This window comes from Poecilia reticulata, chromosome 9 (genome assembly GCF_904066995.2).
Source record: "Poecilia reticulata chromosome 9, P_reticulata-male-v2, whole genome shotgun sequence".
In the NCBI taxonomy this organism is placed as follows: domain Eukaryota; kingdom Metazoa; phylum Chordata; class Actinopteri; order Cyprinodontiformes; family Poeciliidae; genus Poecilia; species Poecilia reticulata.
The window spans coordinates 16,508,020-16,534,987 of record NC_088838.1 but is presented as its reverse complement, the minus strand read 5'-3'; the positions used below and the strand labels follow the sequence as shown (position 1 = coordinate 16,534,987).

The 26,968-nt window shown below is 37.5% G+C and overlaps 2 protein-coding genes and 1 long non-coding RNA gene across 4 annotated transcripts in view; 1 reads left to right on the top strand and 2 right to left on the bottom strand.

Moving 5' to 3' along the window:
- The window catches only part of ssbp2a (single stranded DNA binding protein 2a), a 66,642-nt gene extending 41,691 nt beyond the window's left edge, over positions 1-24,951 (bottom strand). The window contains exon 1 of one of the 2 annotated variants that reach the window (XM_008418873.3): positions 24,766-24,951. In XM_008418873.3, the coding sequence (XP_008417095.1) occupies positions 24,766-24,821 (56 nt within the window). In that variant the 5' untranslated portion in view covers positions 24,822-24,951. The remainder of the gene's footprint in view (positions 1-24,765) is intronic. The other variant, XM_008418874.3, reaches the window with a different exon arrangement.
- LOC145552788 (uncharacterized) overlaps positions 1-26,968 on the bottom strand; it is a 176,204-nt gene that overhangs the window by 53,644 nt on the left and 95,592 nt on the right. The gene's annotated exons all lie outside the window — the stretch shown is intronic.
- On the top strand, positions 16,452-17,989 carry LOC145552789 (uncharacterized). Its single transcript, XR_014088905.1, has 3 exons — positions 16,452-17,384; positions 17,557-17,695; positions 17,794-17,989. It is a non-coding gene; the product is annotated as an uncharacterized LOC145552789 (long non-coding RNA).

Here is a 26,968-nt window from a genome sequence, read left to right as displayed (position 1 = left end):
AAAGCATTAAACTGGAATGTTGTTGTACATCATGGAAAGATATGTTGCCTCAGTTAAATAATGTTCCAGAATCACCTTCCTTTGCATTTATTACCATTTTTTGTTACTGAAGCACAGGCCTTCACAACAGTAAGAAAGCTGTTGACGCAGCCAATATGTCAATATTGTCAACAATATTGCCATTGCAATATTGTCGACTATACTGATTGCAATTAAAACACATCTAATCTTTTTATCGTGGATGTATCTTCACAGCTCTTCCAGAGGTTTAGGATCTAGATGAGCAAAATCCATACAAGTCAAGGGCATTAATTATAATGAATGTCACCTAATGAATTATTGGTGAGCAGAGTTTTAATGCAAAGCACCTGAAACATGAAATATTGCATCTAAGCAATCTTCTACAGTTGCAGAAGCAATGCAATAGATTGTGCAGTTCAACTGAGGGGGACGTTACTAGAACCAAATGAAAATAACACTTCCAGATTGGTATTAATCACAATACATTTGCAAGTCCATCTTTATCAACTTTAAATGAGGTATGGATGTTGGGAAATACCAGGATTTTTCCAACTTCTTTCGTTGATATGTTACATAAGTTTGCAGCATATTTGACTGATGCAATACAGACAGTGACAGCTGTAACTGCAAGTACAAAGGCAGCAAACTTTCACCAAACTGGGGCAAAGATAAACAAGTTAAATGTATACATCAGCTGTATCAATCCGAAACTGCCAATAAAATGCAGCCTGACTGCTGCATATCTTAAGCAAGTGATTCCGATACATTTTTGCCAATCACAGAAAAATATCAGGTTTATTTTTAAAGAACTTAACTTTCAGACGCAGACCGAGACTCTTGCTTTCAATCTCCAGAAGCGTTAGCAACTAGGGCCCCTGACAGCTTTGGTGAGAACAGAGCGGGGACCCCGGCGCTAAAATAAAGAAAGTACAGCTAGTGAGTTGCTGATCCTGCACAGGACAGGCCTGTGTGCGTGTGTGTGTGTGTGTGTGTGTGTGTGTGTGTGCGTGTGTGTAAGAGAGAGAGACAGAGAGCCAAACACTCTCCCTGATTAATCAAACCCAGCAGCAGGGCTTTATGTGCCATTAAGAGTCCTGCTAAATGACTTCACTTCATTCATTAATGTGAAGCATCCTCTGTGGGTGAAGAGGCCCCTACTTGCCAAACAGACAGAAAAACAGACACGTGAAAGCTGGAAGAGACGCTGGCGGGGCAGCAATGATGGTGGTAGGGGCACCGAGGCAAGATAAACAACGACAAATATAGACCCATTACGTTGCTGAATAATTCATTGTATGTACGTAGGGCTTCAGGAAAACAACGGAGGAAACGAACAGGAGCCCAAACAACCTTGGAGCCTTTACATCAAAGTGCAGATTCAAGACAAGACGTTTCATGCACACACCTCGCCTGCACCAACCCCACCAAAGGTGAATCACTTCATAGAAATTATTGGGTTAAAGTAGACAAAACGCACAAGTTTTTTTAGTTTTTTTAAAGTCAAAACTTTAGCTTTACTGAATGTAGAGAAGGGTTAAGCAGGTGAATGTGGAGGTGATGCTCTTTAATAGCTTCCTTTGAACAACTCCATCAACTTTTGCAAAAATAATGTCAGCCTTTTAAACTAATAAAGCCATCTGGGAGGATATGAAACGGTGAGATTTATATGCACAATAAAAAAATTAAAAAAAAACTAGAGGACGGATTCATTTGAACAACTCAGGAAGGGAGACCCAACAATATGCAAGAATGTCTAAATTCATTGGAAGGTTGCTGAAAAGTTTTTTTTATTTCAATAATTCTGTTAAAAATGCACATTACATAAATTCAGTACAAATAAGGTAATAAATTCAACAGTTTCTATTCGTTTTCATGATTATTACTGGAGATGAGGTGTTAAGAAAAACTGTTGACTCATTGTGTCTTGACAAATACTCCACAAAGTCTCTTTGGGTGTTTAAGTAAAGTAAAATCACTGGTCAAGTACACATAGAGATACCTTAGTCATGTGACAGATTGTATGTTAATAAAACATATTTTGGGATTTCATCTGTAAGCTAAAATATTCAAACTTAATGGAGATAAATGCCTTAAATGAACCGGTCTGTGTGCTTTTGAATCAAAATTGTGTTAAGTCATACTCTAATTTATTGAGATGTCCCTGTGGACCTGACAAAATGTGAAAGTTTGGAAAATAAATCACCATTCAAAGAAAAGATAGAGGGTGAAGTGAATGAGAAAGACATGAAGGATACGGAGATTGAGAGGAGGAGAAAGACTTCTGTGAGAAGTAAAAGAATGATGGTGAGAGTAAATGATTGATGATATAAGCTGAGGGAGGAGGAAAAGGGTTGATGCTGCAGCATCTGAGCCGAACCAGGACAACAAAATAAACAGCTTCCTACTGACTGCAACACTGGATTTTGAAAATCACAACAAAAGTCAAAAGAACAGCACACCTTTCCCCTCTCTTTCGTGAAATAGCCTTCACATCTTTGTTTTGTAATGCAAAAAGCTTTTATGAACAAGTATCCAACATAAACAAAATAAACAAAGATGAAGTTATTACATCTGTTTTTTGTAGATGTAACAAACATGCTTGGCATTAATCACCTCCTGGCAGTGCTTTGCAGCTATCTTACTGGCTACCCCCACTGATGCTTTTCTAATTGGCATTTTTGCTGATGGTCACAAGTTAAATCTATATTCTCCATTACCCTTCCATAGTGTCCCCTGGGATTCCTCTAATGGCTCATTCTGAAGACAGACCACTTGAATGAGAGTTATTCATATCAAGTAAACTCCCTCCATCTTCAATGCTGACTTTCCTCTGACTTCAGCTGCTGCTGCTTTGGTTTGTACTGAAAGTAAAGAGAAGCAGTAAACCTTTAACTGCAGCTTTGAAGATTAACAAAGCACATGTTGTAATCCAGCATAAAAAAAACCCGTAGCCCGAAGTGAGACACTCGTAGTCAAATAAATTAGATTTTTTCGTGTTCTGCGTTTTGTCATTGCTGTGTAAATGTTTGCCACACCCATTGTTCCTCTTCCACATTACATAAAGTGAGGAAAGCTGGCAGATCTTTAGTCACTCCATGGCAGCTCTGTCATATGTCATCACTAACACAGAGCTTTTGCACATACATATACACAACATACATGACAGGGGGGGAACCCAGACTTTAGACACCAACAGAAGTTTTGACTTCTACTTTATTAAGACAGAGTATAAAGGGTGCGACGCATGACAGGCATGAGAAGAGAAACACACAGCTTCAGACCGTTGCTCCAATAGTTTGATGTAGTAGTAGAGGAGCAATCACCAGGGGAACACACCCAAAGCCACAGGTGTATCCCACCTTCAGTTCAGTCGGCCTTATAGAGACCAGAGCTGGACTACAGCCACTGACAAGCGTAACACTTTTGCTCAGAGGCTTGTGTAATTTGTGATAAGCAATGTTTGGAGGCTGGTAAGCTCTAATGGTTGATTCATACCTTGTTAGTGTTAGATGTGCTTAATGTTAATGTGTGTTGTAGGACACATCACCAGTTACAAAGTACATCATGAAATATTTGCTAAGACAAAACAAAAAGTAATTTTAGTAAATTGTTTATGACGTTACTATATATTTAATTCCAATTCTGAATTAAATTCAATTCCGATTTATTTACTGCAGTAAGTAATACATAAAGATCTTCAAAAAATAATTTACTTGATATGTAACAATTTCAATATTTTGTTTTTATTATTAGATTTGCATCACTTTTAGCTTAATATGGCAAGAATATAATCTAGAAACAGTTCTACACAGGACAACAACAAAAAAATCCAGGTTTTATTATGTTTCTCAATGCCACCTAAAGCACATATAGTGACATGCGACTAGATACAATTTCCACATATAAAGGATAAAAGGCTTTTTTTAACTGCCTAAAGATTTATTCTGTAAAGAATTAGAAAAAAACATCCTGATTTAAATTAAAATTTACACTACATTTCAGGAATATGTGTGAATATATCACTCAACAAAAAACATAACTTGACTTCAGTTAAGCCACAGAACAGCAGTCCTAAATAAACTCAGGTTACAATTACAAAGCTGCTTCCTTTGTATTTTTACATGGTTTGTTGATAATTTGGCTTAATAACATATTTTCATTCAGTTTCACTGAAGACAAAACATAAAGGAAATATTTTGTCTACTTAACCAAATGGCTTGAATGTCATAATTTTTTACTGTTATTTATCTTTAACAGTATTACTGCTGTGATACAGTTTTACGACGGAAGAATGCAAACATAGGCTGACTGGCTAAAACTGCGATAAAAACGTGCTGAAAGTGGTTCCAGTGAAAGAATTCGCCCAAGGTGAAAAGTCACACATAAAAGTACAAGTCAAAAGCATGAAGCTCATATCCTGACAGAGAGGGGAGAGCATTCCTTGGATCACCTCAGAGCAGACCTTGTGTTTACCTTTCATTAACTGGAAATCCCACAAGTATCTCCTCATCCCTTTGCCCTCAGGACAGTCTAGGACAAGGTGAAAATAAATGCTTTGAGAACTACTTTAGAAGCAAATATTATCACAGCAAAGTTTGAGTTGTAAGCTCTTTTAAGGGTGCCCCTCAATGCATAAAGGACAAGAGACAAAGTGGCACCTTGTATTACAGCAGAGCTTGACACAAGATGTAGCCGGAAGCCAGAAAACGAGTCTTAAAAATTTGAACTACTTATTATACTTCGTTAAATTTCAAAAGTTTCCTTTTTTCTTTAATTTTATTCAATTTCGCACTAGTTGACTACTTCTTATTGCAACATTCCCTTCAGCAAAAGGGTTATTATTTTCAATACATAATGTTGTCTAGATGGAATTCAATTTAAACCGATTAGATTGTTTGTGTGGCAGTACAAATACAGGCGACATTAAGCAGGAACGCCACGACTTCCATACCGACGACAACAAATTAGAGCAGATGCAATTAAAAACTTGAACAGACAACGCATTAAAAACGAAGCATCTCCCCCCCCTTCTGCCCGAAGCGGACCCAATCAGACAAAGTGAAACAGCTTTAGTTCAGTCAGCAGAGCACAGACTCTACTGTCTCACGGAGCAGACAACAATGGCCAGAGCTGAGACAACAGGAAATGCCTACTTATCCCAGGGAGGGAGAGGCAGAGAGATAATGAGAGGGCGTGATGGGTATACTCGCTGTTTACCAACAGACTGAGCAAAAAAATAAATTAATAAAAATAATATTGTCCTGTCTATAAAAATCTGGCATTTGTTCAATGTTTTCCTACAACTGTAATTTGTTTCGAGGAGCATGTAAAGTGGATGAATCAAATAAATGCGGTGGGAAATCCATCATTTTCTTAATTTGAGTTCCATTTCATTGGCTTTGATTTGTTTAGATTGAGTCACCTCTCATAGGGAGTTTGTTTAATTTCACAGTTGAAAGAACGGCAATGATTTTTTTTCCCTTTTTTTTTCCCCTTTGCTCAACTTTCTCTACAAGCTATTACAGTAAATCTCCAACACAATCCAGCCATAAAGTCCAGAAAATTAGACACGTGTTTACAGACAGAACTTAAATGGCAACACCTATTGATCATACAAGGTTAATTACCCTGTTATTTAACATGTATTTATGTTATTTACTTTTATAGGCACACTGAGCTGATCAAAATGCAACCAAAAATCTCCAACTGTGCTCGCTTTACTATAACTCATTATGATATTTTATAGCATGTACTAACAGCTCAGATTGGATAATTTACTTGTAAAAACTGGTGTGTAAAATGTTCATTTCATCAAGATAACTTCTTACAACTGCATGTGTTTCCCAGCAATCTCCAAAATATGATGATTATATGACAATGCTTGTGATTTGTTTGCCAAAGTTATGAGACAGTGTTGTGCATGCAGATGGTTGATTGTTTTAGTCCCTCTAAGTCATGGATGTAATAGAAAATATTAGTAAAACATTCTTGTAATTGGCTGCCTAATGTAACATATGTCTTGCATTATTTTGTATCCATCTCTGATTGGTGATGACTTCTGGAAGCAAAAGCGTCTGAGCAGAGAATCATCTAAGTTCACAAAGACAAAACCATTGAATGAAATAAGAGGCAGAAAGGCCTGATCAGCCTTTGAGAATCAGTGCATAAAGATTTTTTTTTTTTTTGTAGTTTGCTTGCATCATCATGTGCTACGCTGCATTTTTCCTGATTTCAGACTAAAGTAAGGTGCTCAGTCCTTTTTTTCTCTTTGTGGTGCTGGAAATTGTAATTCTTCCTCCATTTATTCTCCCCCTTTTGAGATTAAACATGAGACTACAAACAAAATTAGACAATACTGGGAATAAATGTATTCCCAGGAAGGATCTTTTAAAACTTTAGATGTTCAATTAGCTAAAAAAAATCTGCCCTTTAATCTGAACTGTAGTATTGGAGGCTGTTTTGCTCTTTAGATGAGTTTGTGTTTGGTTTATTTTAATAATCATTAATGAGTAGTAGTAAAGATGAAAATCTATTACATAATTTATAATCATCCTGAAAAATTATCATATTTGTAGAGTTGTATTCAGTTATTTTTGTTACTTTGCCTCATGCAAATATGGAATCCTCTGGTCACTCAAACACTTTCTGTCGCATTAAAACTAATTTGAACAGTATAACACGTTTTCAAGGATATTTCAGCAGCGTTAAAAGAATACTTAAAATCTTTTTTGATGTTTGTTGCTTTGATGTGCGCTACTATAATAATAATAATAATAATAATAATAATAATAATAATAATTCCAGATCCATACATCATTGTTCAGTCCATCAACTATTGCTAAAAGAAAATCTACAAAAACATAAAAAGAAATAGATGAGAGTAAAAAGCACACCACAGTAACTTCTGCTGGGCTTTAATATGCTTCTACTCTTTAAAGAATAGAGGAGAGAGATCTAAAAAAAAACCTGATATGGATTAAAGCCATCTGAAGCAATTTGGGAAAGAATGGAAAATGATCGAGCATGCATCACTGCTGAGATTACTTAAAATACATTTTTATTAAGAATCCAACAAAGAGACAATACTTAAAGACGCCATAAAGTCAAGTACCGTCAGCAATTTAAATACTCCAAAAGTGAACTACTTTGCATTCATTAGGTAGAAAATGCGATTGTGGATTTGAGATGTTTTATGTTGTTGGAGGATAGTGCATTCACTGAATTTAGTCCTTTGCTCGAGTGAAACATGGGGAGAGGTGCAAGACACTGCGGAACTGAGGTACGGTGAAGGCAAAGGAAAATAATCTGTGTTTTTAGGGGTGAAAATTGGAGAGAAGTATAAAGAGAGAGAGACTGTCTGAAGCAGTTCCTAAGCTTGGGCGTCACGCATGCTTAACCTTGCGCCAGAATCTGTGCGATGCGTCTTGCATGTCAATGACAGAGAAATAGCAGCAGAGAAGCTTCCAATCAACCTCCAGTGTACTTGGCGGGGGATGTGGGGGGGGAGAACACAGCAGGATGTGCAGTTATGCTAAGGTATTTAAAATTACAATGTAAGTTACACTGGTAAAACATAGAGTAGTGGTCGCTACCACTGAGAGCGATGGCATGCAAATTAGGAACTCTGGAAAAACAGCAAGCAGCGCTACGTGTCATGTACTTTGAACTTTTTTGTATTTTATCAGGATTTTTTGGGATTAACCAACACTATTAGCCATGTATAGTGAGATGTAAGGAAAAGGTTACATACAATCTAAAAATTGTGGTATGTATTTATATTCAGCCCCCGTGAATATAGATATTTTGTACAACCACTTTTTGTTGAAATTACAGGTGTAGGTCTTTTAGAGTCCCTTCACAAGCTGTGAATCTCAAGACCAACATTTTTACCCATTTTTATTTACAGAATTGTTCAATCAGATAGGATGATAAGATTGTGAATATCGACTTTCAAGCTGTGCCGAAGATTTAGGAGAGGATTTCAACAGGGTCATAGTGTAGCATTTTTCATGTGTTCCTAACGACTTTGATGGTCTAGCAGTATATCCAGGAACCTGTTTATTTACTAAAAAAATGCAACCTCTAAATAAAATTGCTCACCCTGGATTTCATGGCGGAGCATCAGATTAAGATACATTTAAAAACCACTTGTCCTTTGCTTTTGCTATTTATAGATAAATAGATAAAAGGGTGTATGACTGTTGTTGGACAGAAGCTTAAAAAAAGAGAAAAAACTCAAAGAAATTCTTTCACCTCACCCGACGGACAGAACAGTTTAACTGAGCCTGCATGTTCACCGGCAGCTTTCTGTTTTGGGAGAATCTTCTCAGGTTACAGGAAGTCTCAGGGAGGGAGAGCATCCCTGACTGCGCTGTGGTCTTAGGGCAAAACTGAACATGTTTGGAGTCACCATGGGCAACAAAAAAAACTTCCCGACTAAACCACAGGAGCAAGCACTAACAAGAACAAAACCAGATAGTGGTTTCCAGTCACGGTCAGCAGAACCTCGACCTCATGCATGGCACACAGCTCTGAATCCTTTACTCCCCAAATGTCAGTGTCTTTATCCCACTGCTAAACTTGGTGCACTCACCACTACCAAAGATAAAGTAGGAGAAAGAGCAAAGAAGAAGACAGAGATGAAAAAAGGAAGTGACTGCATTTCTAATTAAAACAGGAGCTTTCAGGGACAACGATGGGGTCTTGAGGGAGCAACGTGGTGTGATAAACTCACTCATCCATAAACCTCTTTTTTTTCTTTCTTTTTTTTTTTTAAGGGTCGTGATGAAACACTACCAGGATCCTGAGCTACCAGATTGAAACAGAAGACATCTGTCGCATCATTTCACCTTAAAGACCACGACCCATTTTGCAAGTGTTTTAAACACTGTGCTGCCTGCCATCCTATTTTTCAGCCTGCGTCGATCCCAGCCTGTCTCCGTTTGGCTCAATAAAAAAAAGGGCCCCTGCTTTGATAGCACTTCTGTGGAAAGTTACATCTCTGACAATGGGGATGAGAGGCAGACATAGGGATGCTTGAGGATAAAAGAATACTGATAACAGCCCCTATACATTAAGAAAGCTGTTTTCTATCAGTCATTACTATAAAGGGGAAGCATATGAAGGCTTTTTTTTTTTTAGCTTTTCTTGTAATTCCAGACAAATGATAGTAGTTTGAATTTTTGTACCCTCTCACAAAATATCAGAGCCAGTGAAAGACAACAACAGAGTGGAGATAGTTCTCCGTGTTCTCTCCACTGTTCACGAGCATCCCTAGAGAGCTGGAGAGGCTATTAGCTGTGTAATAATCGCTGGATGTTGTAGTTTACAATCACACAGAGGCAACATGATGGGCAGACAGACAGACAGAGGATGATTTTTGAGGGCCCAAACATATGGGTAAAGTGCTATGAACAGACACCCCAGTCGGGATTACAAATTTACACATACAATATGCAACCCGTTAAAAGTCACGACAGACTTGTGTTGTTGTATCTGGACTTGAACTGAGAGGACGTTATTTTCAAACTAAAGTCCAGCAGGTAGTTCTTCTGTACGGGATGCAGCAACTTATATAACCCAACTGAGCAAAATATAATAGACTTTGCTGTCACTGTGCGTCAGAGTGCAACAAAACTATGAATACACAAGAGAAAAAAACCATTCAAGAATGCAAATATGCAGAATAAAAAATAAGAACGTACAAAAATGACAAAATAGTTCAAAATATACACGGAAACTAACTTCAGATGGTGCATGCTCAACAGAGCAATTGGGATTTTTGTCCTAAGTTACAGGTTTTCCTTTATAAATTATTTGTATCCAGATTTCAGACAAAATTTTGACTCAGTACTTGTTGATGTTTTTTCTGTGATTGTGTCATCTACATCTCCAGTAAGCCAAGCAACTTTGTTACACACAAGGTTTAAGCAATCTGGGTCTTTAAACAAATGCACAGCTTGCAAAATTGTATTTTAGGCTGTGCCCATTATTTTATTGATGTAACAAATTTGTGGTTTTCCTTAAAAATCTAAGCGTCTCCTTTGAAAGACAATCTGTCTCGTCTTTCCCAGCTTCCTGTCTGCCTGTGTGTCAAGTGGCCTGCTCTGCATACTGCGTTCAGACAGCTTTCATGGTGAGGTTGAGCAGCTGGAACAATAAACTCAGGATGCAGCAATTAGTTTTCATAATCCAAGACATCCACTACAGTAATCCCATTAATCTAATTAGATCAATATTTTTTTTCCTTAAACTTTTCTTCAGAAGTAACATTCACAGCTCTGTGAAGTAATGACCCCCTTCCACAGTATGCAGCTTGTGTTTATGCTGATTATTACTTCAGTTAAGTTCAGCAGCAGTCATTGGTCAGCTCTATCCAAACTCTATTTGAACAACAAACATGGCAGACTGAACGTTCAAATCTGTTCTTTTTTTTTTACATTTCGGTATGCCAGTAATTCAAGTGCAGCGATGATAAATGCATGTTTTTGGCTCCTTGCAGAGTTTAATAGTTTAACATGGAACAAATTCCCACCATAAATGCCAGATGCCAATATTGAGCAGACAGAAAATATATAGTAATTATCTTACGCTGCTGAATGATCTCATTGTATTTCTAATGCATTTTTCACTGAATTTATGTTTGAACAATCTTTTAAACAAGAATGTGGGTCTACATCTGGTTGTTTAAAGTGGTGCCTGTCTGTTTTGTTGTGCAGACATTATGTGATGTAGCACACAATATCTGTTTTACTTCTGTATTGTTTCAGCACATTAAACGGTTCATGTGCAATCTTAGTGCAAAATATTTAAAACAAATTTATAAGTAGGGCTGCAACTAACGGTTGGTCTAGCAATAAATGTTCTGTGTGCATGAAAGGGTTCCCTCCAGTTACATCGCTTTCCTCCCACGGTCCAAAAGCTTTGCAATTAGGTCAATTAGTCTCTTTAAATTTTCCTTCGATGTGTCTGCATGGCTGTTTATCATGAGTGTCTCTATGCAAAAAGAGTTGAAAATTATCAACAGCTACATCACATATTCTGTGTTTTTGATCCATGTATCCCCATTAAAAATACATTCTATTCTGTTTTATAAAGCATTTGAAAAACAAAATAACTCAAAAACAGTCAATAATTTAACTTAAAAAAATGATTTGCTAGTTGCTGCATTACTTGAATCATAAAATTTCACAATGCTTAAAGTGATAACTTCTTCACATAGTTGAAGAGTGGCAAGACACAAGTCGATTGAAGAAGTGCGTGTCAAGTCACGTGTATTTTCTGTGCACTAAAGATAAAGCAGTGCCTGTTTTAGGTGATGTGTAGCCAGAAATTTCCATACTGTTTTTAGCTGAGTTGTCTCAAATTAGAGCAGCAAATTAAAGCTGACCTGGAGCAGCTGCATTGGGACAAATGATCAGTCGCTGATCAGAGGATGTAGCATCACGAATGTCATCGGTGAGTGGCTGTAACACTGATGAAATATAGGGTAATATTTTAATGCAGACAGCTTTGATTTTATTAACTTTAAGTACTATCGGACTTGGATTCTGTATCAAAGACGCCTAAACTCAAACGACTTGCATTAGTATCGAGGAGAAGAAAATCCTGAATAGAAAAAAAACAACAAAAAAACAACAGTCCCATATTGTTTTTCTAGAAATATATTTATCCTCTGGGTACAATATTGTATTTATGCTACAAATTGCATTCATGTTTTTTCTAATGAGCACATCTGTGATAGTTTTCAGAGCCAATGAACAGCATACCAGTGTATGTGTGTGTATGCAGATTTATTTTTATTGTAGTTCTCCTGTAATGCGACTCACACAGAAAGCAGGAGTGGCAGCCTGAATTGCTTCTGTCAGATAAACGCTCCCATCATGCACTGCTCTGCCTCAGTCTGTGAAGTACTGCATTGGCAGCCTACTAGAAGGATCCTGAGGTGTTTCAGTTGCGAAGTAGATGTGTGTGTAAAATGATAATCCTCACCTAAACCAACAATCCGTCATCTTCACCAGATTTATGGATGGCAGATGAACTAGGAACTTAGCAAAACGACACATATCGTAATAGTACTAAAACTACAAGTTAGCCATTTCACATACTGACTTAGCAAAAACAAAGTGAAGAGTTAAATTTGGGAAGTGAGAGGGGGGCGGGGGATTACACGGAACAATACGTGCTCTGATAAAAGTTAAGAAATAAAGGCCCTCCAAGTATTCTTGTGTCTCCCAGGCAAAGTTTGTTTTTTGTTTCGTAAACACAGAGAAAGGAGGAAAAGAGGAATGTGCACTATGTGCTGCAATGCTGTTCAGTCAGGACCACAAACCCAGAGCTATGTGGAATGTGTCCTCTGACTGCCAGTGACTGAAACCTACACTCATTGAACAACTGCAGTACACAGTCAGTGGTTGTGTACTGTCACTTCCTATCAAAATCAAATGCAGACCATAGCACAGGTACAGACAGAGGAGGGGGGTGGGAGTGCCATCTGAACGCTATGGAAGGTGCCCTTTGGACACACAGGTGTGAAGACTGCCATATACTCTGCGATACGCCGACACAAACACATGCAGGCTGGTTAAAGTTGGATATCAAGGTTTCATGAAACATTAAGCTTGTTTTTTTATTTACTTCACACAAGATAGAGGAGATATTGCCTGCATTTTGGGAATGAAACTACAGTAAAAAGTACTGATATACAAATATATATATATACACCACAGCACCAACACATTGAACAGAAATCCATAAAGGCCAGCTGGTTTCAGAGCTCTACATCTACATGGGCTAGATGCCAGAGCCCCTTGTCTACAGGGGTCCATTCTAAGGTCAATACGACAACACTGTAAACTAATGATCCAGCAAATTCCCTCAGTCCCGCTCCGTCTCCTCCTCCTTCGTTTTCCTCAATCTGTTGCTACCCTCCATCTCTCCCGCTGTCCGATCCCCTGCTGCGCCGCAGAAATGAGAAGCGACTGAGGGCTCAGCAGTGGCGGGCCTGCTCTGCTTCTCTGATACAGACCACAGATAAACAAGTCTGCTTGTTAACAGACAACAAAACTTTGCCTCACTTGATCCCCCCCACCCTTTTCATCTAATGTCTCCTTGCTGCCCAATCCTTTCTTCTCCTTTGTGGCTTGTAGCCAATCGACTGCGACTTGTACGGTGAAATGTAAACACAGATAATGAGTCGACCTGCAGCAGCATTACTTGAATTATTAACTGGGAAATTTATACATTATTTGCATAGTTTTTTTTTCCTCTCTCTCTTATTGTGAAATGTAAGATCGTATCAATAAATATATATGTAGGCAAATACATATAAGAACTTTATATACTTTTGATATATTAGGGTTATACAAATTAATTATTCAATCAATTTGTACTTCGTTACTGTACTTAAGTACAATTTTCGTGTATCTGTACTTTACTTAAGTAGATTTAATAATATAGTGGAGTAAAAGTAGAAAGTAGGGTACTTTCTACTTTTACTCCACTATATTTTACAGTAAGTATCTGTACTTTCTACTTCACTACATTTCTACAAAACTGTCGCGTTACTCGTTACGTCCAAGTCGCGTTGCTTTTTTTTTCCGTTAAAATGTGAAGTTCAGGGACTTAAGGTGGCGCCGTAAAATCCAAGCAATAACGTGACTTAGTGTCTGTTGTCACCCATAGCCTCCACCTTTACTCGCACGCGGAGCTCCAGACATGCGCAGTGGTTTCCTCTGAGCGGGAGGAGATGTCTGTCTAATCGTCAGTAATGTAATAGCTGCATAAATCATAAGATATGGCGACATGTAAAATCAGCAGCGCTTCGCTTTCACAGACGGTGGGGACTTCGTCCAATTTTTAGCGTCACTTGGAAGGAAAGCTTAAAGAAAGGTAAGCTCAATGGACGTGATGCTAGCAAAGCTAGCTGTATTGACTGAAACACATGTTGCATCTGCCATGAAAAAAAGTTGTCACTCATGTGCTGAATTACTGTGTGGAGGTGTTGACTGAGGTGTTGCACATATGGGACAACGCTGTGACCAAAGTGCAATATAGTAATATGACATTCATGGACGATCCGATTCTTCTGGACGGATCTTGACCAAGTCCTATAGTGCTGAAGCCTCACTGAGAGCCGTTCTTTGTTCTTGTAATACTCTGCGTACACTGCAGTAGCTATTTTATTTCATTAAAATATCTTTATATTTAATTGGCGAATAAATAAAACAAGAACGTAAGAACACAGAGCATGCTCATTGCTCTTTGTTTTTGTCACCTGTCATGGTGGCAGACGTTGCAGCAGGAGGATGAGAACAGTCACGGTGCTCCTCCTGCTTGGTTACTTCTTGCTTATTGGGCCTTGGACAGTGTTCATAGTTGAGCGTTGTTAATTGCTATGTTTAATGGTGCAATTTCTGACATTGGCAATATGGGCAACCGCCCAGGGTGTTATTTCTTTAGGGATGGCAGGAGACCTCTCTGTATTGTGGCACAGAGATGAAAGCAAAACAGAATGAAGAAGAGTTTGAATTGTCACTGGTTAAATTTATTTCAGCTCTAAGTATTTAATATCTAGGTGTTTTTATGGGAAAGTGAATCTTTCAGATCAATTTGAGAAGCAATTTTGATAGGTGCACTTAATTTTATTGTCATGTAGCATGGGGTGCTGGTTTTGATTTGGTCTTGGGTTCGGTGGTCCAGACTACAACTCTGCTACGAGGCTCCTTGGTTCTATGTCCTCCTCTGCTAGTTGGATTTCTTTCAAAATAAATGTGTGGCAAAAAAAGTGAAGTTCATGTTATGTTAGGACAGGAGATGAGATGTTTCCATCCCTGAAATTATGATGCATAGAATCACATATCTAAGTCTAAACTATGTTACAGAGTAAACTCAATAAAAACATGCTTTATCTGTGGCATTGTTCATTAAAATGGCACATTACTGATGTATTAAAATTAAATACGATTGGTACACTTAATGATAGTAGTGATTAGGTAATGCATTCAGCAAGTACTTTTACTTTTAATACTTAAGTATTTTTAAAAGCCAGTACTTTTTTACTTTTACTTAAGTAAAATGTTAATGTGGTACTTTGACTTTTACTTAAGTACATTTTTGTCTGTGTATTTGTACTTTTACCTTAGTACATTTTTTGAGTACTATCTCCACCACTGGTTATAATATGCTCACTCAAAGTGGGTAGAATGGAATATTCCAGTCCAATATCAGTCACATTGAATTGCGACTGATTTTCATGTGGAAATTATTTTCACAAGTGTCTACAAAAATGCAATGAACATTCAAGTTAAAATTTGTAGGTCTAACAGCAGCCAATCAGAGTGGGAAAAATATTCTTGTTCTTTTCCATTTTCTAGTTGTTAAATATTACACAAATGATAAAAAGATAAAAAATGTACAACATGTCAGTTTAAACTTTGAACTATTTGCAAACGACTGAGCTCTGCAACATTAAAACATGGATAGAACTGTAACTACATTAATCACAGCTCTTCTTCTCTTCAGTGTTTGTCAGTTTCTGGTGTTGCAGCTCTGTGCTGCCTTCAGGAGAATGGGACATCAGAGTATCATCCATAAAATTTCACCCACATGGCATTTATTGTGCAAACCAGAGCTTTCAGTGGAGAAACAAAATTTCCAGATCCTTTTAATGCCATACAAATATGAGACAGAAACATGGATTATATCTTTATATAGATCTGTCTATTGATTTATAGATTGATAGTTTTACTGGGCAGAAATTACAAAGAACAAATCTGGTTCTTAATCAAATCCTAATGAGTGAAATTGAAAGTGTCATGGAGTCGTCAGCTTCATGACATTAACACTGACATGAAAAATAATATTGAAGAAATAAATATATCAAATCTAATTAAAAACATAAATACGTGATAAGTTATTTACTGTTATGGTCTGTAAGATATATTCATTCTCAGTACTAGATGTGGTCTCAACAAACCCATGGCACTTCAACAATATTATTTTACCATTTATCTGGAAATAGTGTCGGTTTATTCTTGCCATAGAGTCTCTGTATTAATTATTGCTTGAAAGGTCTTGCCATACCACTGTATTCCTCTGTATTTACTTTAGTTTCTTAGTTAATTCTTGCATTTTGTTCTTCATTCATTTCCATTTAGTTTCCTTTGATTAGTATTGTCCTCTCTTGGTTTATTGCTATGTCCACTTTAGTTTCTGTCCTGCCCAGGGGAAAAAAAGTATACTTTAGTATACTTCAAACATACTTAAATTTGTGAAAGTACACTTTAAGTATAATAATTATTAAGTGCACTACCATAAGTATATCTGAACATACTAAAAATACACTTGTACCAATTTCGAAATTAGTACTTCAAACTCACGGAAACATAATTGTACCAAAAACACTTTTAATATATTAAATAAAAGTACACTTTAAATAAACAAAATATGAATGAATATGTATGAATTTTTAAGTGCCTTAATAATCTTTTACTATTTATTAAAATTGCATACAATAAAAAAATGATAATCATGATGTAATTTTTAAGAAAGTATCCAATCAATTTTCAGACGTGTGATGTAAAACCTTGTAATCAACGGCATTAGCTCCAGTTCATACTCCCGACCAGATGGTGGCGGTATTGCACATTTTCATTTCTTTTAAAAACGCCACAAAAAGAAGAAAAAACTTGAACGCAGGGAAGATAACAGACGCTGTTCAAATTCGCCATTTTTACTCGCATAATATTGTCTTCAAAGTAGAGAGGGCCTTGACAATAGTTACTAATTTTGGTAAATTCAAGCTGGTGACGTCCTAGTCCGAATTAGACGACAACACAACGGGACAACAACCGATGGAAATGAAATGTGTGTCACAAAAGGAGCCCGGAGGGACGAAGGCTGCTAAGTGTTGCTAGCTGGTGGTAAGTTTGCTTATTAATTATCTTCATTTAATTATAAACAGTGCAGTAAAGATATATAACTTACGTTGGTTTCATAAATAATTATTTTATCAATTTTATTGTGACGTATGATTATTACAATAGGAATCATTCAGCTTCATGTTATAACTGCATGGAGGCTGTTTGTTGCGACTTATACTTTAATTCATAAACTAACCTGGTTTTAATTAAACTCCATAAGACAGAGAGACTTTGATATTGTGAGGTTGTTGTTTTAACTCGTTCATCAATGATTTTATCTTCAACATATATTTGCAGTCTAACTAAGCAAATGAAGACGAAAGAGGAAGCCAGATAAATCAGGTGTTAGAAAAACTAAAGACTTTCTGTCTCAGAAGAAGCTCTGACTCCACCAGATCACCAACCAGCTCTAAGGAAGAACCTTCACATTGTCTTCATGATGTAAGTTTGTTTTTTCAATGAGGAGCTAGCTACATTTTCAACAACAAAAACTGGTGTGTTAGCAAAACCAGGTGCTTAATAAACATGATTTGATTTAAAGATAACGGACAGACTTTTCCCCTTGTTAATCTAACATTTATCTTTCTTTTTTTTATTTGTTGCTGACTTTTAGGGCCCTGTGATGGACTGGTGACCTGTCCAGGGTGAACCCTGCCTCTCATCTGATGGCTGCTGGAGATGGGCACCACCAGCCCCCCCTCACCACCCTGTAAGGATCAGTGTGTTCAGATCATGGATGGAAAGATTTTAAGGTAGTTTGTCTCCTTAAGTCCACACTTAAAACAGCTTCATGGTTAATGCCAACATCAATGACATTGCTGACTATTTTTTCTACTTCTAACATAAACAGGCAAAGAAGACACCCAGAAATGTTTTTCCACTCCAGGCATCTGGTCCCAATCATCATCATCAGTTCTGATGGTGTCACATACATGGCGAGTCCGCAACGTCTCAAAATTGTATTATTTTTTAATTTGCCATTTTTCTGTTCTCTTTAAATACAAATATTTTCTCTGTTTAATTGCTCTATTGTTCTTTTTTGTAGGTTCCAGTAAGATGCAGTGAATGGGAATGTTCTGTCGTTGATCCTCACTTTCATGTTTTATTGTCACACTTAAATTTTCATGTTCATGTGTTCACTTTTGACCTGAACACTTATAATTTGTTAAGTTTATAATGTTTTGTTTCAAGTTAGACAGTTTTAAAATGTCTGTATTAAAACAATATTTGAATTACCTTGAACATCTTGTGTAATTAATCTTCCCATGTAATTTTAGCCTAAAACGATGTAAGTACTGTAGTGTGGTTATGCATGTCATGTACAAAATAGGTACGTAGGAATAAAGACTTTGATGAGTAATTAAAATTGTAGTTTATTATCAATAGCAGGAAATCAAAAATAAAAATTAAGTGTAATTTAAATACATTAATAATATATTAATAGTATATTTAAAATATATTTGAGATATATTAAATATATATTTTTAATATAATTCTGAGACAGAATTGTTACACTCAAAATATAATAATTATATCAAAATATAATAATAAAGCTCTGAAATATTATATTTTAAAAAGTATACTTTTAAGTACACCGAGTACACTTGACGTTGTTCCAAAAAAGTACGTATAGTATACTAAAATATACTATTAGTTGTAATTTAATACTATTTAAATACTACTAAAGTATACGGAGCACAAAATTTGTTGTTCCAAAATAGTACAGTTTAAGTACATCGATAAAAGTATACTAAAGTATGTTAAAATTTAGCATACTAAAGTATACTTTTTTTCACCTGGGTGTTGCTAGATTTATTTGATCGTTTATTGACGCTCACCATCAGTAATCTTCACTCATCACCTGCTGCGCCGCCTAATCGTCATGTGTTGATTTTTCACTGTTCAGTGTCGGATTCTCGGTTTTTATGCCATCATTCACATCTAGTTCGTTGCTCCGTTTCATGTCCCAGTTCTCCTGTTTCAGAGTTTTGCTCAAAGTGCGCTTCATCTTTTATTTTTTATTTTTTAAACCCCTAAGGTGCAGGGCGTATCGATGGGGAAAAGGCAGACTCACATAAACCTTTTAAAACTATGGAAACAATTTCGGTATCTTGATTATTGAAATTTAAAAGTGCTGTGGTACCGTTGTTCTATCACACCCGTTTCATACTGGACCACTTACAGCACCGGTGTTAATGCTATAAAATGAACGCTCTCTATTGTGGTATCACCCATGGAGGGCTTTCTTTATTTAAATGAGTTCATTTTTTCAGAGGGATTCAAAGTGAGGGTAATCGTGATTTTAGTAATTACATGTTTATAAGTGCGATTTTCTGTTGTCCTTCCATGGAAGCGGGCAGCTTTCAAACGGAAATAAAACACGTTTTAATATAAGTTGCTGCTTTGACATGATCACAGCACTGCCAAAACATATGTACAAAAATCCTCAATAAAACATGAAGTATTTTAAAATCAGACTCCAGACAAGCGAATCACAGCAACGTCATCAGCCGGTGTAACGCTGAACTGTTGGTGAGCTGTGTTAGCGTGGTGAAGCTACCAGGAGCAGGAGCGGAGCTGCGCCAAGAAGCTACAAACACTGAATAGAAGAAGAGCTGCCATCGATACCGTTGCAGCCAAGCATGTTTTAATGTTACACAATACAGATTTAGAAAGTTGCTCAAAGTCTAAACTGGTATTGTTCATATAAGGTGTGAAGTTTACCTTCGACCAAAAGGCCCCCCCAAAGGAATCTTTTGTAAAAATGTCCGCCAGCGCCCCCTGCCGTTGGCCCACGTTGAGAACCGCTATTCTAAACTATTCTGTCATACTCCGGCTATAAAGGTTACTTGTCCTACTAGAAGGTAGAACCCAGTCTCATGCCTTCATCTTCCCATCAACTCTGACATCTTTCTCCGCATCTTCTAAACAAAACCACTCTCACAACATAATGCTGCCGCCACCACATTTCACTGTGAGGGTGCTCTTGGTGATGTGCAGTGTTAGTTTTAGACCACTTGTGTCTTGCATATAACCAAAGAAATGCTTTCATTTGGCCAGAAACTTCCATAAACCTTTTGCAGCAAAATGCAAATGGGTTTTCTATGGATTGTTTTTTTTTCCAGCACACACTTTTTTTCTTACTGTTCCTCAATAAAAGGCCTGATCTGTGGAGTGCAGAACTACTATAACAGATTCTTCCACAGGAGTGGTTTTGGCAGTATGGTAATGGGTGGCCACACAAAAAAGTAAAAGACAAGTTTGGCATATCATGAAAGAATGAAGAGTGTTCATGTGCAAAAAAACGTTTATACTTTTAGATTATTTTAGTATTGCTGATATAATATAAAATGTAAGTTGTCATCAATATCAATCACACTGTTTTCTTTATAACACGTACAGATGTTATTTGTCACAAACCCCATGATATGAAGGCATCACTGTACAGATGTTCTGCATGTCTCTAAGCAACTTCTACAGAACAAGTATCAGTTCGTGTCCTTCCAGCAGAGATGCAGCGTTCACAGGAAGTGTCTTTCTGACCTGCAGCAAGCTCTCCACCACTGCCTCAGTCAAAACACGCAATAAGCCAGTGACAGAGCAGAACCCACTGTTCAGTCCTTTTTATATTGATCTAGAATAAAGAACTTGGCTAAAGGTCTGAGATGAACACTCAGTCACACTGTTTACCTACTGGATTCAAAGCACACAACAAATGACCAACAGTCATTAATCGTGCATTAATGTAGCCTTTTATAGACTTCTCCTTGGATTTTACTTAAACAGGAGACACAAGCATTTTTAACACACACACATTATATATATATAACTCAGACATTTTGGACAAGCTTTCACAACTCTTCAAGTTCAGGAGGTTTGAACACTTAGCCTCATCATTAAAACATCACCCAAAATAAAGAGAAAGGTATAGTGATAGTTGGACCACAGGGAATCATAGAACTTCATAATAAAAATAAAATAGCTATCTGTTCAAATTCAAGGAAGCCAAAGCGTGATTTTTGATTTTCTAAAAATAAAATTTTAAGTCATCATACTGATAGTCAAAACTCACTGTCAAACTGTCTGATTATCAGCAATATTTCACCTCAAACAAGCTTGGATAATTAAAGTCTTTCCTCAGGAGAAAGAAATTATTTCAAATAGGATTTACAAAAATAATTTAAACCCATGGTTCTTGCATAAGGAAAAAAACACGATGGTCATATAAAATGAGTGTTTTCATAAGTAGACCACAAAATTAACTGGGGTGTCTTTTTTTTTTACGTGTTAAACTTGAACCAGGCTATAGTCAAACAAAATATATAAACTGCAAGTTTAAGTAGGAATCAGCTGCTAAATTTCTGCTCAAAGACAAGGACCGGATGACTGCTGTGTGTTTGTATGCGAGCATGGTTTGGTCATTATGAAACACATTTTTTGTAAGTTATGGTAAATAAATAATGGGTGTGGGAACTTCACTTCACCTTAAAGTTAACTATATGAACTGAAGGCTCAGGCCTGAACCTCCAAAGTTATCGGATTACGCTGGGCTGCTTTTCTGTTCCTTGGTTTTGCAACACTCTGTGAGAGCCTTTTCAGGCAAGACATACGCCAAGCTGTGTGGGTTTGCAGGTACACCAGAAATGAGCAGAGAAATAATGTCACATCTAAGTCCATTCTGTCTCTACTGATTTTTGTCGCAGACAATTGTACAGGTAAGTTCAGCGAGAAATAACTTCACAGTGCTTAACATGGGCAACAAAATAGCCTCATTAGTCCACCAGAAAGTCTTTATATAAGCACTGTGGAAAATGCAGTCCTTAGAGAACAAGATGTAATTCTATTAAATATCTTATTGTGCAATGACATTATTAAGATACTAATTCATTATTTTTAGCTAAAAAGAACATGATGAATGAATGAGAACTAGTCTGTGTGGCTGTGAATTATGTGTGAACTTATAACAAGTTCATGTTAAGGGTAAACTGGCACAACGTCAGTGATAATCAACCTTGTCAAATTCCCTTCAATTACTGGTCTTACAAACCATCCACCCTGTCAGAAAGGTTATTTTACTGAATTAATCTTTTATCAACAAACTCTCTTTTGTTGCCAGGTTTACTCTATCCTTCCTTTAGTTGTAAATCATCAAGTGTGGATTTTTCAAGTTTTTAAGTGGTGTAAAACAACTACAAAAACTGTACTACAGGCAAACGCAAACAAACCCAACCCTGGCGATTGCCTATATTCAGTTTCGTTCGATTCGCATCTGCCTTCAGTGCTCCGTCTAGGATTTCTACCATTGTACTACCAGTGGATTTCTACAGTTGTGAACGATTGATGTTAATTTTCTGTGCTCTTTTTGACTTGCAGTCTGCCTGTGGTTGTAGTTTAGCAATGACAGAGGAGGAAGAGAATGAGCTCATTCAGTCAGTGTTGGCCATATTTCCAAATATTAAGCAATTAAAATCAGGGCAAACGGAATCTATAAGACATTTTTAGATATGGGCCAACTCCCCACGAGGTTGTTTGCACTTTAGAGCACGTGCAACTTCTGGTGAGCTGTCTTAAGCTGATGCATTACATACATTGCTGCCAAACGATGGCAACTGCATAAAATCAAATCCAATCATTTAAAACTTCAACACAGTTCACGCCTCCAGCAAGCAATAGCTCCAAAAGGTCCAAACGCTTTGTACAAAAAAAGCCTAGAACCATGTGCTGTTATTTAGCAGGCTAATAAACTCTTAGCATTTCTACAGACTTCAATACAAAAATATTTGTTTCTCTACAACTTAAACCGAGGGTGTCCAAAGTGGAACCCTGGGGCCATTTGTGGTGCTTTGACTGAATTTGTGCGTCTCTCAAACTACAATCTAAGAATGATACAGAATTGTTCCGTCCAGCACAGGGGCTCGTTGTAGACGGAGACCTTTTATTTGTAATAATGGTAAAATGATGATAGTGTTCTTAAAATGGAAAATGTTAAGTACGACAAAATTTTAATCTTTTTATAACCCAGTTTTTATCCAGTGACTTTTACTGAAAAGCTGACTTTGCTGCACCAAACTTTCATCTGATTTATCCAACTTGGCCAGCTAACATTTTGAAAGAAAGTGATCCAAGTCCTGTTCTTTTACGGAGAATAAATTTGGACAATTGAGCCAAAAACAAATTGAAAACGAGATGCCTTTCTTTTAATACAAAATATATTTTTCTTTACTTTTTGGATCTACAATGAATAACATCCCTTTCCTGCAAAAGAACAACTTTATTTGCTTGATTTTTTTTTTTTTAGTTTAGTTTAGTTTTTTTTGCTTGGTCCGTGAGTACCTTTGACTCAAAATTTTGCCACAAGTGACAAAATGTTTAGACATTGACTAACCCTAACCCTACCCTAACAACAACAAAAAAAAAGTTTAACAGGATAATTTAAAAAATGCTCATCTATATAAATATAGATGTACTAGAAAATCGGCAAAATCTAAAATGTTTATATTGGCGCAGAAATAAAGGGCACTAAAGAATTTAAACCCGCAGCCTCACAATGGTGATGCACTAAAATGTTTAGCCTCTACCTCAGAGTCAGACGTAATACATCAATGTAGGTTAAGTATGCATAATAACAATAAACATTCTTTTATATGAGCAACTTAAAGAGCTGCAATACAAATAGCTGAATACAGGGGCACTTGCATAAAGTTTTCCAAAAGGTGAACTGAGGAAAGGGGGCATGCACTAAAAACTTCAGGTTGGTATACTGAACCCAGTGATTTTATGATGTTGTAAAAGCTGGTAGGGAGCAGAGCTGCGATGGAGTGATAGCGATTAAAAAGTTTAAATGCTACACAAAACAAACAAAAAAAAGACATAATGAATAAATACTTATATAAATAACTCAGTAAATAAAGCCAACTAAAACATAAAAAAAACTCATTGAACAATCTTTGAAAATTAGTGGCGATGTTAATTGGGTAATGCAAATTCTCATAAACAGATGTTTAAATTGTCAGTTTCGCCTTTTTTTATTTATTTTTTATTATTTTTTTTTTTACCGAAGCTACAATAAAAGCTCCCGTCTGATGGGCATCCTGGGTCAAACTCAATTTGAAGATAATTAAGCACAGCTCACACAAAACAAACACAAACACCATTTCGGATATTTTCAGGTCAGCCTAACAGAACAACATCTCGGTCTGCTGCCACACATTTCACCCATCGCTGCAGGTGAACTGACCGGCGTTGTCTCAGCGAAGCGACCCCCCCGAAGAGCCACACATATAGCGGCGTCTGGGAGCCGAACGCTCCGACTTTCTCTTTGCTCCAGTCGACTGTGAGCGAGCAGAGTTTCGCTCCGCATGCTTACAAATAAACTATTTATGTAGCTACCATCAAATCCATACCAGTGTCGCAATGCCAAAAAAATACACCAAATATGATTACCAATTGCCAATACATGTTACAAAATATATATATATATGCGGAGAAAAGCAAAGGCGTCACAAAGAAGGACGCTGTTGGATATCAATTAAAATCGTCTTAGAATAAATAAATTTAGGAAAGTCTGAAGATTAAACTAAAGACGGCTTTCTAACCTTCCAACCCTACCACCGTCTTAACCTCCTGACAATATCTCTATCTTTTCTCAAATAAAGGAAGCGGTGAACTTTCCAGGGCTTGCAGAGCGCTGGGCACAGAGCTCCGTGCAGCTGACTGAGTCTCGTTGCGCCCTCCCCTGCCGCAGCTCAGTGTGTGACTGCCCCCCGGCCGCTCATGAACTTCCCTCACAGCCGCTGTTTCCTCCCCCATAAATAAAACTTACTTTTCTCTGGCTTGGCTGTCGGACGGCACGTTGCTGCTCTTGCCTTTGGCGTACATGCTTACAGAGAGCCTCCGATTGTCACGCACCTGTCAACCCATCACAACCTCCTTGGGCACAGCCCCGTCACCATAGCGACACAAGCAGCGTCGACTCCCATTGGATGTCCCGCTGTGCAGGACCGCCCGCTCGCCAAACAACCACCGCTGATTGACAGTTTTAGCCCCGCCCACTTTAAATTAACCCCACCCCTCTCTCTCTCTCTCTCTCTCTCTCTCTCTCTCTGTGTGTCTCTGTCTCTCCTTTCTTTTTCTCCCTCTCTCTACCCTGTAGATCTGTGTCTCTTTCTGTTTGTCTGTCAGCATCTCTCTCATTCCTTCAGTGACTGGAAAGGCTTTACTGACATATAGAATCCGGCACACATGTACTTCTAGAAAACATGCTCACATACGCACATCTGCAGTACCTCCCTCATATTCTTCACTCTGAGCCGAGTGGGGGATTTGAAACCGTCCAACAAGGATTTTGAACGACTGGCTTTGGCTGTTCCCTTTATAGTCAATCACACCCTCTGCTGACACACACAGCACAAACAGCACATCCATATTTCCATTATTGTTTTACACACAAGTGTAAGGTCATCCATTAAGGTGTGGAGCATGCTAGGAACAAGACAGAAAAAGCATAGTCTATATATTGCTGCTGCAGTGTGAATGGATTCTGGTCAGTTCCAAACCCCCCTTTTGCCAATTGGTACCCCTACTGTTTTCCCACATGTTGCAGTTTGTTGCCATCATTGCTTCATCCATTTCAGGTTGATTTCAAATCAAAAATATGAATTGAACGGATACACTACTTACTATTTGACGGTTCATGGGATGCACCATTAAGCTATTTCAGAAAAATGGTTAATAACTTCATACACTTCACTGGAGAAAGTTAAAGATTCACCTAGGAGAATTTTCTAATTCAAGACAGATTTAGAAAAAAAATCTAATTGAAATATATATACATGCTTTACATGTTATAACAACTTGTTCAAACATTTTGCATGCTAAGACTTGTGCAATGACCTTAAGCATACATGTGGATGATGGGACTATTCAGCAGATACCAACACAATACATTCTGATCAACATGACGACAAAAGCAAATGAAAATGTTGGAAATGTTTAGAAGAGGATTATACAGTATCGTTTTCATGGATGTACCATCATAGCATTTGCAACTTGTTAAAAAAAAATGAAAAGCACCTTTTTTGATGTACATAAGTGACACAATAATTTAAAAATTGAACAAGTACTTTTGAGAATTTCAATTCTGATCTTAAAAAAAAACAAAAAAACAATGACCAGAGCGACTAAGAAAAATGTAACTGAGCTTTTTCCATAGGGTGGAGAATGCACCTATATCTATGGTTCTCATCGTTCCAGATAGGGTGAGGAGCTTCGTCATTTGGGTGGTCTCAGACCAGAGCAGTTGCTTCTACACACTGAATGGTGTCGTTTGATGTGTTTTGGGGTATAGAATCAGATCAGAATGACTCCTGGATGCCTTCATGTGGAGGTTTTCTGGATTTGTCCTGCTAGGAGAAAAGCCAGAACAAGTTGGAAGGATTTTATTATGATTCTGGCCAAGCAACACCTCAGGTTCCCCAGGAATGAATGACGCCAGGGAAAGGAAAGCTGGAGTTTTCCCTCCTTGACCTGTTACCCCCCACATCCCGATCTCAGTTAAGGGGAAGATTGTTGATGAACAATACACCAGTTGCCTTACAACAATCTAACGTCTCCAGAACCAGTGGCGTGGTTGTGCTTTCTGATATGGAGCTTCAAGTGCTGTGTCATGCTCCTGTCCAGTTTGGCAGTTAACAGACAAGATAGTTCACTCTGCTGCCATAATGTACTCAAAATAATTCATCCAAGACAAAAAAAAAGGATAAAAAGAGAGAAAGATGAGAAGAAAAACTTAGTTTGATGCCATTCAAACGTTATGAGCACGACAGACTGTTGTACAAGGTGCCTGATTCCCAGACAGAAGTGAGTTCTGGAAAGACACAGATTGTTGCAGTGTGATTGTGTGAGCGTGCGCGCGCTAAGGGTACAGCACAGGGGCAGCAGTGTTTATGCTTACGCAATGCTCCTGCGATGTGACCTAGTTGGAATGGATGTATGCTGCCTCATTCCCTCCTGTTTTCTCTCTCTGT